Source organism: Candoia aspera, chromosome 1, assembly GCF_035149785.1.
Source record: "Candoia aspera isolate rCanAsp1 chromosome 1, rCanAsp1.hap2, whole genome shotgun sequence".
Taxonomy (NCBI): Eukaryota; Metazoa; Chordata; class Lepidosauria; order Squamata; family Boidae; genus Candoia; species Candoia aspera.
In genome coordinates, this window is record NC_086153.1 from 132,139,034 (window position 1) to 132,159,587 (window position 20,554).

Genomic DNA, 20,554 nt, shown 5'->3' on the forward strand with positions numbered 1-20,554 from the left:
TGCAAAGACAATGCATCTTTGCTTACTGCTAAAAGAAAGAAATGTAATGCTACTCTACTAGTATCATGTTCTTTCAAATATGAATATGAAATATCTAGTAAACATGGACTAATCTGGATCAGATTTAACTTTCATCCTACTAAGAGGGTATTAGAAAGTATACCCCTTGTATTCTCTGTTGATACTAAAACCCTGAATTCAGAAGTTTCCCTGCCCTTCCTTTTTAATATTTGCACATCATTCATTGTTATAACTCTGTTGCTAAGTAGATATAACTAAAATGTCAAGATTTGTTTCAGAGAGTATGAAAACTTTGTGAGATTTTTATTTTTTTAAATGATGTAAAGATCAGTTTCATACTGGACAAATGGTAGGAGTTTCTCTAAAGAAAACTTAAGAAATTGCTCTATCCAGTAAAGTACCAGACACAAAATCACAGAAAGGCTCTTCTGACTTGAGACAGATTTGATAGAGGGATTCTCACATCTCTCTAACTCTCTTCAGATATTCTCCCAAATGAGTGGCAGCTGAAAGTGTGTAACAGGATGGGGCGATACGCTCTAGAAATAGCTCTGGTGTCCTGTGCTACTTTTGCCCTGGCTGCTCATTCTCCAAATTTCCCTATTGATGAACAATATGTGAAAGGGAATTCTATTCACATTTGTTTGTTCACAAACATAATTTTTCATCTGATCACTACTCAAAGGAACAAGTTTGGAAAATAAAGAAGATGGGGCCAAACAAATAGGGGGCTTTTCCATTCCTTCACATATTTTCAGCAATTACATAATCAAATAAATATATAAACAGGGGTTTGTGTTCAAGTTAACTTAAGGTAGTACATTACGACCAAAAATGGAAACTATGTATTATTTTATATTATTCCTCATTTATTTTAGCGCATTATAATATAATTCCATGACATTCACAGTGGTATTGTTCCCATTTTACCTGTTGCTTTTTGGCCTCATCCAAGCTCTTTTCACAGAACATACCACTTTTCTTTCAGGCTTATTTCCTTTTGCTTCATCTTAGTAATTTCCCCAGGCTGTGTTTCTTAGCCATGCTCTCTTGCCTACCTATCTGGTAATGGCAAAATTCAGGTAGGTAGGTAGGTAGATATCTGTATTTTCTATATACAGTATATAAGACAAAGCAGTGTGATTGTCTTTTCCATATCACAAATAATGGAGCATTAATGACCAGTGACTCAGTCTGGTATATTCAGATGACCCTGTCCTTGTGGCTAGGTGTCAATTTGAATTTTGGCAGTGTTGAATTGATTCTGTGTTCTCAAGTTAAAGGAACTCCTGGCAATGGAGCACAGTCCTTTTGAAATCATATTCTTTTCCCTGCGAAATAGCTTCATTAAGTTGAAAGAATCTGTTTTTTGTCTTCTTGAATTTCTCTCTGTGAAGCAGCAGCATTTAAGATGACTTTAGCAACCATGTTAATCTATTTGAGAGCAGTTCACTTCACTAATGCAGTACTGAAATGCTAAAGTTCTAAAAAAAAGTGGAGGGTGAAGAGGAAAAAATATGATTACTATGTAGTTTCAGTTATTGTTCAAAGAGTTCATGTATTGAGTATTAAAACACACAGTAATACCCAGTGAGGTAGTTTCAGTAGTTGAAATTGCGGACAGTTACTATATGGTAATTGTATGGCAAGGGATGTATAAATTCCCTACCCAAGAGAGAGAGGAAGTGTTGAAGATAGCTGACCAAAATGTCCTCAGTCTCTATCAGTTTGATCCTGTTGGACCTAAGGAAGTGGACAGGATCCTCTGGACTGTAAATGCCACCACATGTCATCTAGACCCATGCCCTTCCTGGCTGGTGAAGGCAGCCCGGGAGGTGACATGTGGTTAGGGCTAGGTGATGGTTAATACATCCTTGAGAGAGGGGGTGCTTCCAGCTGCCTTCAAGGAGGCACTGGTACACCCCCTCCTCATGAAACCATCACCGCACCCTACTGTGTTGGACAATTTCCGTCCTGTCTCCCACCCACCCTTTTTGGGGAAGTTGGTTGAGAAAGTGGTGGTGTTACAACTCCAGAAGATTCTGGATGAAACAGATTATCTAGACCCCTTCCAGTCAGGTTTCAGGCCAGAATATGGGACAGAGACTGCATTGGTCACACTTATGGATGATCTGTTGTGGGAGCGGGATGGAGGGAGTGCATCCATCCTGGCTCTTCTTGACCTTTCAGCAGCTTTCAACACCATCGACCATGGTATCCTTTTGGGTCAGCTCAGGGAGTTGAGGGTGGGCGACGTAGTTTTACGCTGGTTCACCTCCTTCCTCCAGGGCCAGTCCCAATCGGTGGTGATAGGAGAGATCCGATCCTCAACCCCTCCAATGTGGGTTCCACAGGGTTCGGTTCTCTCCCTTGTCCTATTTAACATCTACATGAAACCACTGGGTGAGATCATCCATCACTACGGGATGAGGTATCATCAATATGCTGATGATACTCAGTTATACATCTCCATCCCAGGTGAGATAAGTGATGCAGTGGCTGCCCTTTCTCAGTGCCTGGGGGCTGTAGGGGTCTGGATGGGGAACAACAGGCTTCAGCTGAACCCTGGTAAAACAGAGTGGCTGTGGATTGATAGCTCCTCTGTATCCGGGAAGTTATCATCCTTAGTTCTGGATGGGGTTGCACTGCCCCATTCAGACCCTGTGTGTAACCTGCGGGTCCCCCTGGACTCATGACTCCTCCTGGCAGTTGTGGTCAGAAGGGCCTTTGCGCAACTCCATGTTGTGCACCAGTTATGTCCTTTCCTGAATCGAGATTTATTTTTATTTATTTATTTATCTAATTTATCCCTGCCCATCTCCTCCCATTGGGGGCCTCTGGGCGGTTCAGAGATGCCCTCTGAACAGTCACTCATGCCCTGGTCATCTCCCATATAGACTATTGCAATGCGCTCTACATGGGGCTACCCTTGAAAAGTATCCAGAAGCTTCAGCTAGTCCAGAATGTGGTTGCGTGGGCAGTTATTGGTGCTCCAAGATTGGCACATGTGACACCACTGCTGCACAAGCTGTACTGGGTGCCAGTTTGCTTCTGGGTCCAATTCAAGCTGTTGGTTATCACCTTTAAAGCCCTACATGGCATGGGGCCAGGTTACCTGAGGGACTATCTCATCCCCATAACATTGACCCATCCCACCCGGTCATGCAGAGAAGGCATGCTACGGACCCCACCGGTAAGGAAATTCCTTCTGGCGGGGTCCAGGAGGCAGGCCTTCTCTGCAGTGGCTCCCGCCCTCTGGAACGTTCTGCCCCCGGAGGTGAGACAGGCCCCTTCGCTCTTACTGCCTCACTTGGGGTAGGAGGGGTACCAGTTCTTCTTGGGGGTGGCTGGCACCGTAGATCCCTCCCCAATGAATAAGATCTTCACTCCTTGGATTTTGTATCTATTTTATTCTTATTTATTGGTTTGTTTATACTGTAATTTATATTTTTATGGTTTTAATTGTTGATCTTACTGTAAACCGCCCAGAGTCCCCCTTTGGGGCAGAGATGAGCAGTAATAGAAATTTGAAAAATAAATAAATAAATAAATCTGTATATTTCCCCTTCATTGCTGTGTAGAGATCTCTGTCAATTTTGCCTAATTAATTTCCTCACCAATCTCTGATATGTTTGCCTTCCTGGCTTGTACATGTAGGAATTACAGAATCAGCTCACTTTCTTAAAAGCTCTAGATATAGAAACAGTTCCTCGTGGAAATGGTGGCAGAAAATATCCAGTTTGTTAGAGAGCAGAGCTATGTGGAAGGAACAGACTTCTCCCATCTGCCTATAATGCTTCGCCTATTCTTGGGCAAGGCAAAGAAGACATAAAACAGGTGCAGGGGGAAATGCATATAAAAGGGGAGGCAAGCCGAGGAGAGAGACCTTGGACCTCTCTAGTCAGTGGCTGGCCTGGAAACATCGGAAGATGGTGTGTGTAACCTTGTGACTGAGGTAGAGGGTGTCCAAGCCTAGTTCTCCTTCCTCAAATGGCTTCATTCGTAGACAGGAAAGAACCCTTCTGGTTTTTGTGGGAAAATTGCATGGTATTTAGTTGAACTTGTACCATTAGAAAATTATTCTTAAAATAGTCTCATCAATTAAGGTCTGTTAGCCAAAGTTATCAGATGCTCCTCTTATTTTCCGTGTAAAACCAGTCTATGTGTTCAACAAAAATGGCATAATTCTGTTTCAAAATGGTACAGAGGCAGGAAGGAAATTCAGTAATTTTGTTTTAAAATGTTATGGTGGCAGGAGAGGAAGAGTTTGCATGTTCTCTCATAGGATAGATTCAAACATCAAAATCTCCACCTGCAGTATGAGATGTTATAGTCTAAGGAGAGTTGTATGACACATATTTCTCTTTATCGTAATAAGATATACTGGCTGGGGTTGACTGGAATCATAAGAAAAGTTCTGTGCCCTGATTTACCTTTCCTTTCTCAATTTATACAGTAGACATGCTTTTTGAGGGTAGTACTAAACCATAGAAATATTTGGACGTTCATCCTCACTGGGAGGTGATGTTGAAGTAAATCAGAACTTTAATTAAATATTCTAAGACAAAGTGTTTTACAGTAATAACAATCCTTTGTAAACAGTACTTCCCCAAAGGTGGCACTGTCTTCTTTTCAACTGCTGCAGCTTCAAGACAGTCCTACAAGTGCTTAAAAAGAAAAATCAAACATTTTTTTTTTCCTCCTGGAGGAATATTGTTTTGTTTTCCCATTAGCAGATACACAGTCAAACTGCTGATGAAGTTAAAATCCCTTGATTGCTCAAGTACATTTTTTTTAAATATCATGTGTTAGGCTCCCAGCTGCCTGACTTCTGAAGCCTTTAAAATTTGCTTTGTAAGTAAGTGCATTATGTATTCCAGTGACACAATGATTGAAATAACTGACTAGGATTGAAAATGAAACTACAAATATGAAATTGTGTAACCTAATTCTAGTTTATATGATTACAAATACTGTGCACCATAAATTACTATGAACTAGTAAAATTCATCATTATGGTAGATAAATGTGCAAAGAACTTTTGTACTGTCAGAACCCTTTGTATTCCGTTGCACCCAAAAATGTATTTCATGCTTTCTCCTGCAGGATCCAGAGTACTTTGTCCCCTGGGCAGCCCTTTATAATTGTTCATAACCATGATTGGCATTCTTGTGGCTAGACCCCATCATCATCATCATCTAACAGATCACTTTCTTAACACTGACAAGAATATATATCAATGAAATAACCTCAGTTTGAGAACACTTTTTTTTTCCTTTTTAACAAAAGGCTACCTTTATTAAATGCATGCTAGATTTTGTTCCAGCTGAAAGGCACTAGCATTTTTATTATTACTTCTACCATTATTTTTGTTGGTAATATCATCGTTAATATGGTTTTCCTGTTGCTGAAGTTGGTCAGGAATTTGAGCTCAATGGAGTTCTGCTCACAGACTGGCCTTGATTCTTTCCTAATTCTTCCTTCTGTAACCCTGCTTGCCTCCTGAATAGATGCTCTCACAAAGGCTGTGGGAAGGGGAGCAGAGCATCACTGGGGAAACTGGCAGTCGCTGCCTCTCTTTCCTCCAGGGGAACCTGCTGCTGGATTCTGTTCCTCCGTTTCCTCTAAAAGCTCACGGAGCCCTTCTGTGTACAAGAGAGGCAGACCTTGATCTAACCTTCAACAATTGCACTAGTTATCTTGGTATTAAGCCTCCATGCTGACATCTCAAAAGATAACCTTTTTAAATTCATAATCAAGTTTTAAAGAATAATGAAAGAATAAGGAGCTTTGATAAAAACACGCTACTCCTACACATGCAAAAGGTTTGTTTATATATACTGATTCTATGACACTAGAATTAAAAGAGTGGCCAAATGGCCAAAGGGATCAATCTAAGAAATCTAACATTTTATTAAGTAGTATTGAAAGAAGCCTAATTCCCACATCTTGCTGCAGCCTTCCATGTATTCCCTAAATCTGATCTGGAAGATATGAGATATGCTTCAGAGAAAATTTAATAGAGTTTGGGGATAGCGGTTTAGGGAAAGCAGCTAATTTCCATGATCAGATCACAATATTTTCCTGATACATTATATGCTTACACAATACTTGATGTCCTTGATTCAATGAAAAAATGTGTCTTGGATTAATTAAGAGATATAACTTTAATTTTCCATTCAACCCACTATCTGTTATCACTTTATTAAATACACTTTTTATTACAAGCATTGGCTGAATTTGCACAAGTTATTTCAAAATTTGGAAATCATTTTTAAAATGGCCCTATTCATATAGAACCTCCTAATCCACTCCCTGCCTCATCTGTTTTGAACTACAGATCCTGCTCATAACAGCTGCCCAGACCCTGGAACACCACATTATGGAATCCAGAATAGCTCTGCAGGTTATGAGGTATTATTCTCCTGTATTGTTCAGAGTTTATTTGTGCCATTGCATTTTGAGTATTTGTGTTTGTGCCTTTGAGTCTGCAAGATTATCTGAAGTGGTTTGCTATTAGCCTCTTTCTAGAGCTGAGAAACAATGACCAGCCCAAGGTCACCCAGATGGCTTCACTAGAACTCATAGTCTCCTGATTTTTATCCTGGTGCCTTAACTACTACACCAAACTGGCTCTCATTGTATAGTTTAGGATGACCAATTTTGATTTGCTAGAAATCTACATTTTGTATTGTCTCAGTCTTTTCTTCATAAGCATTTAAAATCCTATCATATTTATTGAAAATAAGGAGAACTTTGCTTAACTCACATATCAAAATGAACAGACCTACTTTATGCTTCCCAAATACAGTTCTAATATGTGAACTGTATCTCAATTATTTTTTAGTTAAGATCTTTCTCAGTTTTGCAATGCACTCATCAAAATTTAATTTATTTTGAAATTTTAAAATCTTGCTAAATTTGTACATAAGAGAAAACTGCGGGCCAAAATCCATACATTATGAAAAAGGAAATACAAAAACATAAGGAAAAATTCATGCAATTATATAAATAATAGTGGAAATAAATATAAGTCTATTTATATATTTTCATACTTGTAAAAATAATATGGAATGTGACTGAAGAAAGGTAAATATTATAGAAACTTACATTTGTCAATCAGCACTTCTTCCATCATTTGCAAGAAGTGTTCTCCATTAATTCCAGTGGGGAATTTAAATGCAAAGCTATATTGCAACATTCTCATGATAATATCAAAGCATATTTCCCCCAAATAATAACAGAATTATAGATCGAAGAGTTGAGACATTGATACGAAAGTACAGAAATAACAGAATTATCACTCTGCAGCTGTATGAATATATCAAGTTAAATTTTATTTCAGTAACATTGCAAAGCTCTTAGAGTAACTAAGAAGACAGTAATCAATGTGCTTCTTCTGGGGTGTTGATTCCTATCACAGATATATTATTATTTAGAATGGTAGGATAACAACATGAGCTTTGCCTGTATGACGGAAGGAGTAGTTTTGCCATCAACTTTTTTTCTTGTTAAGCTGATCAGTTTGAAGAAAATATTTCCAACTTTTCCATTTTAATTACTTAGCCCTCTTGTTATTGAGGAAAAAGCACTGATCTTTCACCTAGCAAATACAACCAAAAAACGGTGGGGGGGAGGGAGGAAAAGCTATAAGTTGAATACAAGTGTTATGATTATTTGTTATAATTATGATGCGATAGACTTTTGATTTAAATGTCATTTGTATCACTTATCATAGACCTCTTACTCTAAACATACAATGGGGAGCACCCATTCATTGTATAGAAATGGACTGTATAATGTAGTTTAATTAAAATTCTAAAAATTACTATCTTTTAAAAAAATTAACTTTGTTTCCAAATATTTAAAGTTTTTAACAATTTGCCATAATTTCTCCTTTTCATTTTTTAGGTTGGGAGCAGAGTATCCTTCAGGTGTAGAAAGGGTTACCATATACAGGGCTCTACTACAAGAACATGTCTTTCAAATTTAACTTGGAGCGGCATACAACCTGAATGTATTGGTAAGTAAAATAAAAGTTACTAACATTTTTTTTTAAAGCAAGATATTATTCATTCTTACAATAGTTGACACTACCCTGAAACTGATTTGCCAAATATGTTCCAAGGGATCTGGAATATTCCTGTTTCAGGGGGAAACATGTTTCCATACAGTGTAAGCCATGTGGTCTATAATTCTTCCAATGAAATCAGAGATTGCTTGACTGAAAGGGCTAAATTTCTTTAAGACTTCAGCCTTTCCAAGTCTGATCATCTGTATGTCTCCCTAGATTTGGGAATTCTGAATTCTATATATCTATATATATAGTATCTATATATCTTTCTATACTGTATATTTTGAAAAATATTAAAAATTCTCCCAGTCAGTTGATCAACTCATTGTTAACTCTTAGTGACCACACAGATAGATTTTTTCCATGATAATCTTCCAGTCAATACCAGTTTATTATTGTTGTTATTAATAAACTCTGAATTGTTTCCATTGTGCTTTCCCAGCTTTCGGTTGCTTCAATTTATTCATTTCTTTTTCCTCCCCCCATATTAACATGCAAGTGTCTGTTGATAAAATATAAAGGGGGGGGGATAAAGTTGTGAACGTTTATGCAGTTGCAACAAAGTTTTTTTCAGTAAAACAGTTGCCCCTGCTCCCCCAATTTTGCTTTATCTTCAATGTCAATGTGTCCACACCTTTTATCTTGAGAAATGGATGTCCTTCAGTATTTTAAGATTTCAGTTAGAAGCCATCAAAGCACATACAGTATTTAGAAAGTACTATGATAATTGCTTATCTTATTTCAAATAAATGTTTACAAACTTGATACAAAGGAAAAATATTGTTACAGTGCATCTATAGCCATGTAACATAGTAGAAACTTATTTTTAGTGGTTCATAATAAATGTATTTAGCAGACAAATCATTTCTGAAATGGATGTATGGAGAGAAAACAGATCCTCAATTTACATTATGGATCACTGTCTAGTTTGTAAAATGCTTTAGCTTCTCCATTGTCATCTCTGTACATCACATACATAAATATTTTTGAACTGAACTGTGTTTTCTTAAGCCCTGAATACTCCCTCCTACTGTGCATGCCAGAAGGATTTACTATTAATTACCTGAATTCTTTTTAACCATTGCTGGGAATGTTTTGTCTCATTATGAGACTAGACTAGTAGTTGGGCTTATTTTAATTATATTTTCCATTGTATTGTTTATAGTTTTCGTGACTCTCCTTGTTTTTTTAAAAAAATATTTGATTCAGTGGATTGTTTCCTGCCAATTTTTTCCCTTACTTCTATGACCTTGGAGGCCATTTTTAGAAAATGGGTTAACCATGGCAATAAGCTGCCATCCTCAGATGGACAGTCTTTGTCTTTCAATTTGAATGAAGACCATCCCAGTTGGCTTAAGCTATCAATCCCATGCTTCATAAATTAGGTATGAGGCAATCGTTCATATCAGTTCAGCTATCCAAGTAGCAAGGTAAAATGGCAGATTAGATGTTAAAAGATATCAGTATTGAATTGCCGAAAGCCTTCTGTTTCAGTTGCATTGCCCAGAGAGATGTTACATACCACCAGTACCGATTTTAACCATAAAGAAATGCTTATGACACCAATGACAGCTTTGAAGCACTGATGTCTCACCTAACCATTACTAAAGAACACACTCTGTGGGCCTAGAACAGACAGATATTGTGACTATTTTCCTGATAAGAAAATACATAATCAAAAGGCAGAAAAAAGGGGATCATTAGGCCACCCTATACTCACACAACATCCTTGATACCAAATAATACCAGACATTCAATGAGACAGAGGTTTTCTATGCTATTAGTTTGGTATCAAAAGTGGGGATGAGACTTTGGCTGGTTTTCAAATGGGAGCCAGAAGTGTAGGTTTTTCTTTTATTCCCTTGTTCTGCCTCTATGCTCCATAGCATAGAGTGGGTATATATTGGATTGGTCTTCTTTGAGCTTCTTGGACAGGAAGGTAATCAGAATTGCAGATGCAGCTGTGAGGAGGGATAAGATGCAGTCGATATCTTCAAGGGTCCTGCAGAAAAGAAAAGTGGAGAATGGAGGACCTAGGCACCAAAATACTTAGTAGGGGAGGAGCTGGGCATTTTTGTCCTCAAGAAAAGAGAAAGCCATCTTTAGTCTATAGTCCAGCTTATGTTTTCCTGGGGGTAAATCTCATGGCATCTCATGAGCATTTCTCCTTAGGTAACCTGTTGGTATGATCATCAGAGCCAGTTGTGTCTGATTTAGATTACACCCCAGAGAGCCACATAATTGAAGACATGGCTTTCAATAAAGACTGGCTATTCCACATCAAAGCCAATGAGCTTGTAAGTTATGAAATCTAGTACATCTTATGGGACTTTGGCTCATTGTATCTGACATGTACAGGCTGCCAATCTTGAAGAGAGACAACAGTTTCCAGATTCAATATCTATCATCTGGCTAGTTCTTCAGTGGCAACAGCATTACAGGCATCAAAGGCCTTTCTACTTTGGATTCCTTGGCCCAGATTTTGGACATCGAACATCTTCTCAGGAATGCAAGACATCAGAAGACTATTGTATGCATTGTTTTGACTGGAGACCTTGGTTCCGAGAAGTTAGTTAGTTAGTTATCAATCAATACTCTGAATTGCCCCCAGAAGTCAAGCAGTAACCCCTGCAAAATAGAATAGTCACATCAGTGAAATGAGATACACTCATAACTATTCATGCTGCTTGCAGTGCACCAAGGAGTTCTCTGCTACCCTGAGATTTGAGCTCAGTGACTCACAGTATGGCAGATCAAATGGGCTGCATAACACAGGATGCAGAGCCTATTTTTAAAGCTGCAAGGAAACTATCAACATGGAAGTCCTTTGAGGCTTGTGAAAGTTTCTGTTTCTTTCCTATTTATTCTGCCCTCCTTTATATCATTACTGGTTGATTTTAGATTTTTATTACCTCTTTACATTAAGTATTTGAAATGTTTAATCTCTTAAAATTTACAGTACTTAGCAGTGATTAGTGCTTTTCATACTTCAATTGAACATTCAAACAACCTTACAGAAGGCTTCCATAATGTCAGTACAATCTACTTGGAATATTTCTATCATCCTGTCAGTCTTGTGCCTGTTGCCTGCTTTTCTTTGGGGAAGTCCTACACCACACTGAGCAAGTGAACTGGGAGCTTTCAGAATTGATCCATTATTTGCAGTACATATTCCATAAGGACAAGGAAATATTGTACCCCCATGTTAACTTCCTATCAATGTTTTCCACTTTTCACTTTACTGTGATACTGTTTTGCTGATCTTTTTTTTTTCCTTCCCCAAGCACTCCATTGGAGTCTGCTCCATTTCTTGGCTATTTGGAGAGTTTTGGGTTTTATGCAGATGCTGCTGCTTCTACTTCATTGTTTTTCACAGCAAGGATTGTCAGTTTCTTCAGAGAGGATTGCCTGCTAAGAAAGCTTAATGCATCTCATCCCATGCAGGCCCTTTCTGATGGGATGATAGCTTTACAAGACATAACTGGTCCCAGCCATCAATCTTTGTTCATCCCTACTGCCTCAGTATCCAGGTTGATTGGATGCTTGCTTCATTAATTGCCTCAGCTCTGATGGCCATAGTTTGCTAGTCATCCATGTATGTGATACAAGAGACCATAATAAAGGAAAACAGATTGCTTACCTGTAATTGTAATTCTTTAAATAGGTTTCTTTTCATTCACATTCCTATTGACTGGGAATGTGTTTGGGGGGGGGGGCAGTGCAGTCAAGGAATTCAGGCAAGTTCTTCAAGCATGTGCAGTGGGCTGGAACAATCAGGGCCCTCAAAGTTTTGGTTTAGAATGTTTGCAAAGGCACAAGAAGCCTGTTTGTGGAAGCACAGATGACCACTCCAAGAACTACAATCGCAGGTAAGCAGCCTGTCCTTTTCTTCTCTTTTTCCTTGTTACCACCTGATAATTGTCAGTGCAGCAAGTGCAGGAAGATGAGGTGGGTTTCCACATGTTCTGTTCCAGCTTTTTCACATTTCTCTCTTACATTACTTCTTTATTAATAACATGTAGAAACACATAAAGATAGCATGCTATTGCTAAATTTTCCAAACAGCTATCTTAAAGGAATAAAATGTTTGTCACTTATTCTGTAAACGACCTAATTTCTACTGTTTTTTAGAATATTTTCAATAGCCTTTTAAATTCTTTCAGCTCATGGTTGTAGACAGCCGGAGACACCAGCGAATGTAGATGTAAAAGCAATAGATCTACCTACTTTAGGCTACACTTTGGTGTATACGTGTCAGCCAGGATTTTTTCTTGCTGGTGGATCAGAACACCGGACATGCAAACCAGACATGAAATGGACAGGAAAATCACCTGTTTGTAAAAGTAAGTCACTGATAAATTAATGGTAAAGTTTAATAGTTCATAAGGTCCATTTGCAATTGATTTAAAATGTTTGTATCTATCTATCAATCATATCTATCTATCTATCTATCTATCTATCTATCTATCTATCTATCTATCTATCTATCATAATCATGATGTTATATATTATCTTCCTGAAGCAGAGAGACACAAAACAATGAAAACAAATAATGTATTCTGTATTCAAAATAGAAGTTGATCTATGCTTCTTCTTTAAATATTCCACAAAAGTAACATATAATGGGTGTTCGACTGTTGGACTGGCCACCTCATGGGAAACTTTGGCAAAGAGCGTCATGAGCTGTTGAGACATCTTGGAGTTGCTTAAATTCCAAGGGCAGCATTCCCTCCTCTTTTCTCTATTGCTACCTCCAGAACCATCACTAGTGAAACTTTGACTCACTGATGTTTCTGCTCAGTAAAGAGGAACAAGGGGGGAAAAGGCAGGACCTTATTAGCTGATATTTTACAAAAAGAGGCAATGCTACAGTGATGGAGAGGTGATCAGAGTGTACAAAGACTTTTAGAAATGAGGTAAGCTCCTGAGCAGTTTTGCCTTTCTCTTGGTCTTAGTTACTGAAGGTTTCTCCATGCTGAGAAAATATGATTGTTTAACAGCAAGTCATTTAATTGCCTGTTGAAAGCTATTTTGTGGATGTAATTGCCTGTTGAAAGCTATTTTGTGGATGTAGAGACCTTCTATGACCAGCAGGCAGAAATCTTGATCACATCAGTCAGTAGTTTTGCAAAATACATCTAGGAATGTAAGCTGTCCCTTTCCTCTTTCCTTTGTATTAATACTCTTGAAATCAAAGAAGGTGGAAGGATGCAATTTAGATATATCTCATATATTTCATGTATGTTAGATTAATGTATTTTATTAGAAGGCATAAGCTTTTGTGAGCTGCAGCCTCTGCCTTTTAATAAAATTTGTTAGTTGGAAAAGATGCAACCAGACTCCTTCCAGTCATAGATAGTCGTCATACCAATTAAGAAAACATGAGTTAGATGGAATTTCAAGGAAGCAGCATAAAGTAATCCCCTAAATGTACAGGCTTTATAACTATAAAAGTTATGAACTAACAAGGAGGGGTTGTTCACTTTATCCAGTGATGTTATAGTTAAGATATTAGGATAGGAGTGGAAGATTTAGGTTACTGAGTAGCTTTGGGCCGGTCACTGTCTCACAGCCCAATGTTTCTGACAGGATTGTTGTAAGATAGAGCTGTGCATACCACCTTGAGCTTCTGAATAAAAGGTAGAATATAAATCTAATAAATAAACAAATGTTATTGATTTATAGTCAGTTGCCATATATAAAGTTATCCCAATTTCTTATGGGAATAAAGGATTTGCTCCTTTTTGCCATATACACTGCCTGTCTATGTGCTTTCTACTTGCAGACTTTACAGTTATAGTAAGGAACAAATGTCTGGCATTTTTATACCAGAAATCTTGAAGGATTCACCCTTCATGGAAACAAGTCAAACACAGAGGTTTCTGACTGTCTACAAGGAGAGGGGACCAAAGATGGTGTTAACGCTATGGTCTGAGCAAATGATTTCTCTTTGGTTATCATTAATAGACAAGCAGCATGTTAGAGTCACCACATATGTAATTCCACTCATTCTTTCCATAAGCCCATCTGGTGTTTGCAACCATGGATCTTACATTTTCAAAAGGGAAAGAGGAGAGTTAGCACTAAACTACATATTGTGCTACCACTCCATCAAGCTACCACTGTTCCCGAAAGCAGAGTTGGAATGGGTGGAAAACAACTGAACAAAATTGGATTGTAAGTAATAGGAACTAGGTTTATGTAAGAAGAGGAGCAGGATGTGGGAAGCAAAATACACATTTAAATGGATAAACAATTTAATGTATCCTTGCTAAAAAAATATACAGAGAGTTATCTTCAATAAATTGCAAATAAGGGATTTATTTAATAACCTGTCTTGATCTATACGTCCTAGATCTGGAGGTAGCTGTAGGCCTCACTCTCTTCCTCTAAATTGGTTGGGCAACAGCTGATGGATGATAGCTGAGGGAAGTAGAAAGTTATCGTCACTGTCTTTGCCATATTTTCTTTCTTTATTAATTCTTCTTTGAACAATTTATCTCAGAACCTCTCCTTGTCCTCTCTGTCTTCTGTTTTTTTTTTATTATTATTATTATTATTATTATTATTATTATTATTATTATTATGTTGGTCAGTCTGTCTTTTTCAACAGTCTTCTCAATATTACCAACCTTCAGATCATGAGGTAGCTTCTTAGGGTCCAAAAGGCATCCCTTCAGATTTATATTCATAGACACACATATCATGCATAATTACGACTGTTAACGCTGAGAGGCTGCTGCTGATGCTGCTTGGAGCTCCTCAGAGCAGAAGTGAAGCAGCGAGTGCTAATCAGGAAAGCTTGGATAGAAGCTTTGGTCATAAAAAGAAGAGGTAAAGAGAAGGAGTTAAGTGTGAGATTTTGGGGGAGATTTATTTGGTGAAGTTTCTGAGTGTTTTTCTAGCTTGGGTTAGCTATTGGACTTCCTGTTCCAGCTCTTGAGAGGGAGGAGAGGCTAAAATTCAGACTTAAAACAGTGGTCTCCCAAAAAAACTTAAAATGAGAAGATCAATTCCTTTTCTTCTCCTTCTATCCTGGGACCGATATTTTTTTAATATATTTATTAAAGTTCTGGAATCAGCATGATCAGTGGGCTAGCCAAGTTTGCTGATGACACCAGATTGGTCACAGTGGTAAAAGCAGTAAGGATCTCTGCACATTAGGGGAGTGGGCATCAAAATGGCAGGTTCCATTCAATGTTAACAAGTGTAAAGCAATACAAGTTGGTGCCAAAATCCTAACTACTGATACAAACTATTTAGATCAGAACTAACAGTGACTGATGAGGGAAACGTCTTGGAGTAATGGAAAACATATCAATGAAGGTTTCAACACAGTGTGCATCTGTTGTAAAAAGGCCAAAAGCTTGTTAGGGATAATTAGAAATAGTATTGAAAATAGAGATGCAAACATTATAATTGTTGTTGTTTATTCGTTTAGTCGCTTCTGACTTTTCGTGACTTCATGGACCAGCCCACGACAGAGCTTCCTGTCAGTCGTCAACACCCCCAGATCCCCCAGGGATGAGTCCGTCACCTCTAGAATATCATCCATCCACCTTGCCCTTGGTCGGCCCCTCTTCCTTTTGCCTTCCACTCTCCCTAGCATCAGCATCTTCTCCAGGGTGTCCTGTCTTCTCATTATGTGGCCAAAGTATTTCAGTTTTGCCTTTAATATCATTCCCTCAAGGGAGCAGTCTGGCTTTATTTCCTGGAGGATGGACTGGTTTGATCTTCTTGCAGTCCAAGGCACTCTCAGAATTTTCCTCCAGCACCACAGTTCAAAAGCATCAATCTTCCTTCTCTCAGCCTTCCTTATGGTCCAGCTCTCGCAGCCATATGTTACTACGGGGAACACCATTGCTTTAACTATGTGGACCTTTGTTGTCAGTGTGATGTCTCTGCTCTTAACTATTTTATCGAGATTTGTCATTGCTCTTCTCCCAAGGATTAAGCGTCTTCTGATTTCCTGACTGCAGTCAGCATCTGCAGTAATCTTCACACCTAGAAATACAAAGTCTTTCACTGCCTCTAAGTTTTCTCCCTCTATTTGCCAGTTATCAATCAAGCTGGTTGCCATAATCTTGTGTTTTTTTTGAGGTTTAGCTGCAAGCCAGCTTTTGCACTTTCTTCTTTCACCTTCATCATAAGGCTCCTCAGTTCCTCTTCGCTTTCAGCCATCAAAGTGGTGTCATCTGCATATCTGAGATTGTTAATGTTTCTAACAGTGATTTTAACTCCAGCCTTGGATTCCTCAAGCCCAGCATGTCGCATGATGTGTTCTGCGTACAAGTTGAATAGGTAGAGTGAGAGGATACAGCCCTGCCGTACTCCTTTCCCAATCTTAAACCAGTCCGTTGTTCCATGGTCTGTTCTTACTGTTGCTACTTGGTCGTTATACAGATTCTTCAGGAGGCAGACAAGATGACTTGGTATCCCCATACCACTAAGAACTTGCCACAATTTGTTATGGTCCACACAGTCAAAGGCTTTAGAATAGTCAAGAAAACAGAAATAGATGTTTTTCTGAAACTCCCTGGCTTTTTCCATTATCCAGCGGATATTGGCAATTTGGTCTCTAGTTCCTCTGCCTTTTCTAAACCCAGCTTGTACATCTGGCAATTCTCGCTCCATGAATTGCTGAAGTCTACCTTGCAGGATCTTGAGCATTACCTTACTGGCATATGAAATGAGTGCCACTGTTCGATAGTTTGAACATTCTTTAGTGTTTCCCTTTTTTGGTATGGGGATATAAGTTGATTTTTTCCAATCTGATGGCCATTCTTGTGTTTTCCAAATTTGCTGGCATATAGTATGCATTACCTTGACAGCATCATCTTGCAAGATTTTGAACAGTTCAGCTGGGATGCCGTCGTCTCCTGCTGCCTTGTTATTAGCAATGCTTCTTAAGGCCCATTCAACCTCACTCTTCAGGATGTCTGGCTCTAGCTCCCTGACCACACCGTCAAAGCTATCCTGGATATTGTTATCCTTCCTATACAGGTCTTCTGTATATTCTTGCCACCTTTTCTTGATCTCTTCTTATTCTGTTAGGTCCTTGCCATCTTTGTTTTTGATCATACCCATTTTTGCCCTGAATTTACCTCCGATGTTTCTAATTTTCTGGAAGAGGTCTCTTGTCCTTCCTATTCTATTGTCTTCTTCCACTTCCGCGCATTGCTTGTTTAAAAATAATTCCTTAAAACATTATAATGCCCTTGCATAATTCAATAATGTGAATGCATATGGAATATTGTGTGCAGTTCTGGTTGCTGCACCTCAAAAATGATATAGTAGAGCTAGAGAAGGTTCAGAGGAGAGCAATTAAGATGATCAAAGTGGTGGAGCAGCTTCTCTATGAGGAAAGGTTGCAACATTTGGAACTTTTTAGTCTAGAAAGGAGACGATGAGAAGGGACATGATTGAGGTGTACAGAATTGTGCATGGTGTGGATAAAGGGGACAAGATGAAGTTATTTTCACCTTCCCAAAATGCTAGAACTAGAGGTTACCCAATGGAATTGCATCTTGGAACAATCAAGTCAGACAAAAAGAAAAAAAAATGACATGACTTGTAATTAAACTTCGGAATTTGCTAACACAACATGTGGTGCCGGCTAACAGTTTATGAAAGTCATGGGGATCAGTGGCTATTGGCCTTGATGGCATTCAGGCTGCCTCTGAAGGCCATCTGCTGGGAGACTCGTGAGATTCCTTGTGCAGTTGGTTGGCTACTATGAGAAAAGACTGCTGGACTAGATGGCCAGAGGTCCATCCAGTAGGGCACTGCTTATTTGGAACTCTACCCCCTATAATGTTATTTTCCAGAATAGGTTTCATTTATTCATTTGCATTTCTAATTAATAAACATGTCATTTGATCTATCATTTAAGCACATACCTCTCTGCCTCTAAAGTGATAAGCAGGAGATTTTATTGTCAAGCAACATCCTACAGTGTTCACTCATGCTTCCTTCCTAATGTCTAATAATGGAACTGTTCTTCTTTGAAGAAAAGGGGATCTGATTTTGCTGCCTTGATTTCCATTTAGCTTAGAACACTTTCAGAATGTGTATCTCTCAAAACTGATTGCATGTCACCATTTATGGAGGAAAACAGCTGTTTACTTGCAACTGTTGCTTTTCAAGAATCATATAACAGTTGTACTCCAATCCACTTATTCCTCTATGGTAAAGCTCAGCTTGTTTCAGGCTGCTGTCCGGTACCAAAAGGATATCACCACAGCTCTTGATGCTGCTTGCTATAGTTTCCTGTTAGGTGAGATGGATAGTCTGAATGTCTTTGTGTGGTTTTCCTCTTATGGAAGGATGAAAGATAAGTAATCATCATCTAAAATTAAAACATTTGTGGTATGAGCTGGGAATGAGCAACCTATGGCTCTCTAGATGTCACTTGAAGTAATGTTAGCCGTGCTGAGTCTGGTGACAGTTAAAAGTTCAGGAATATCTGCAGAGTTGCAGGTTGCCCAGTCCAAGTGGAAGATCTAGCTGTATATGTACATTATTAATCTCAGTTTATGTCACAGTCTTAGTTTTTCATGTGTGTCTTTTAGTCTTTGATGTGCATATAATACAGTATAAATAAAAAATTGTAATTATACATCCTTTAACGATTGGCAAGAACCCACTTGCAATATAAATATGTGGTTGTATATTTTTCACCTGTACAAGAAACAAACAAGCCTTCATACATACATACATACTAGAAATTAACAGTCTAAGCAAAAAGGGAGATTTAATGAAAATTGATCTTTACAGCTCTATGCTTTCTAGATTCAACACTTTCAGAATAGCTGCTGTTCCTTTTTGTTTATCATTGTGCCTAGAATGCTGGCTCTTTCCAAATAGGAGCAGGATAGGGCAAGACTGTTTCCTGAATTTCTGCCTACTTTCCTTTGTTGTACTTCAGCAAGCCCTCTTTCCCACCTAGTCATAGGCTACAGTCCTAAACACTTTCCATTGGACATAGTGAGTTAAACTGCATCAAATTATGCTGCTGCTAGATTAGCAGTAAAAGCACTCCAAGATACAAGATTTGCATATGTAGTGCGGCAGACTTGAATTGCCTGTTATATTGTACTATTGCCAAGAGGTTTTCCAACCACTGGTGCATATTAAGAAATATGATCATAGTCCTGGCTGTTTCTGGCCTATAATTATATCATTAGCTTAGTAGAATCTAATTGTAGGTTTTAAATGTGTATAAAGACATACATGTACACCTTCTTCATTACTACTATAAGGCTCTCTGTTACAGCACTGTGGTTGATATAAAAATAATTATTTTTTAGAAGCGAGAGCAGCTATTATCCCTGCAATCAGCAAGCTTGCCATGATGCAAACTTTGGACTCCTGAAAGATTACATTTTTCTGATAAGTATGCAGAGCTATATCTGGTTGAATATGTAATACAGATTTTAGTTATGTCTATCACAAGTAGTAGATGTATCAGAAAACATACAATTACCTCAATCAAGCATTACGTATCAACATTCTATACAAATAAAAATATGTTCATAAAAATGATAATTTGTCTTTTTACTTGTAGGTAAAGGAGTGAGAGAAGTTAATGAGACAATAACTAAAACACCAGGTTTGTATACGAGAACAGTTTTAGAACTAAATACCTTAAATTCTTCTGCAAGCCACTGCTTCTCATACAATAAAAATACTTCTAGCCTTTAAGAGAACCACTTTATCACCAATATCAAAAGTTACCTAAAGATCTACTGCCTGAAATTGTCACAAAACTGCACTTTAAAACAGTACCCATTATTTTGGCATTATTTGGGGGTGTTTTCATTACCCCCATGCACATAAAAGTTGTGACTGGGTGTCTGGAGGCCCAACTCAGCCACTTTATGCAACTTCTCTGTTTGGAAGGAATGTGATATATAGGGCTGTAGGTGATCAAAAAGTGATTTCAAAGAAATGTTCTGGACCTCATACAAGCACATGTTGCACCTCTTTGCCATTCATTAATATAACCAGATATTTTTCCCGCCCCCTTGCAAGCTTGGAAAAAAGATAGTGCCATGTTAAAAAAAAAATTCTTTAATATTAATGGAACTCTTAAAACAATGGTCACTTTTTTCAGGCTTGCTAAGAAGCCTGAAAGAAGTCAGACTATTCTAATGCATAGCAGGTATGCTGTGCTTGCACTGAACTTTTTCCAAATAATTTCTGACTGATGTACAGCATGGTCAGGTAGGTAGGTAGGTGAGAGAGACAGAGACAGAGCATATCTTCAATTCTATGGTTCCCCATGCATTCTCTGGTAGTACAGCCAATACATAGATTTTTACCATCATAAAACTAGATTGTATTCGTTCTAGAAATAGAAACTAGAACTAGATTTTTAAAGATGTGCATATTATACATTAGAATCTAGAGAGAATATTGCTTTATATCAGACAATGTACTATAATGGAGAGCCTTATC

At 38.2% G+C, this 20,554-nt stretch overlaps 1 protein-coding gene across 1 annotated transcript in view; it reads left to right on the plus strand.

Moving 5' to 3' along the window:
* Positions 1-20,554, plus strand: part of CSMD1 (CUB and Sushi multiple domains 1) — a 1,072,463-nt gene that overhangs the window by 1,038,115 nt on the left and 13,794 nt on the right. The window contains exons 63-66 of the mRNA XM_063298442.1: positions 6,362-6,435; positions 7,933-8,044; positions 12,259-12,438; positions 19,662-19,706. Coding sequence (XP_063154512.1) covers positions 6,362-6,435; positions 7,933-8,044; positions 12,259-12,438; positions 19,662-19,706 — 411 coding nt within the window. The remainder of the gene's footprint in view (positions 1-6,361; positions 6,436-7,932; positions 8,045-12,258; positions 12,439-19,661; positions 19,707-20,554) is intronic.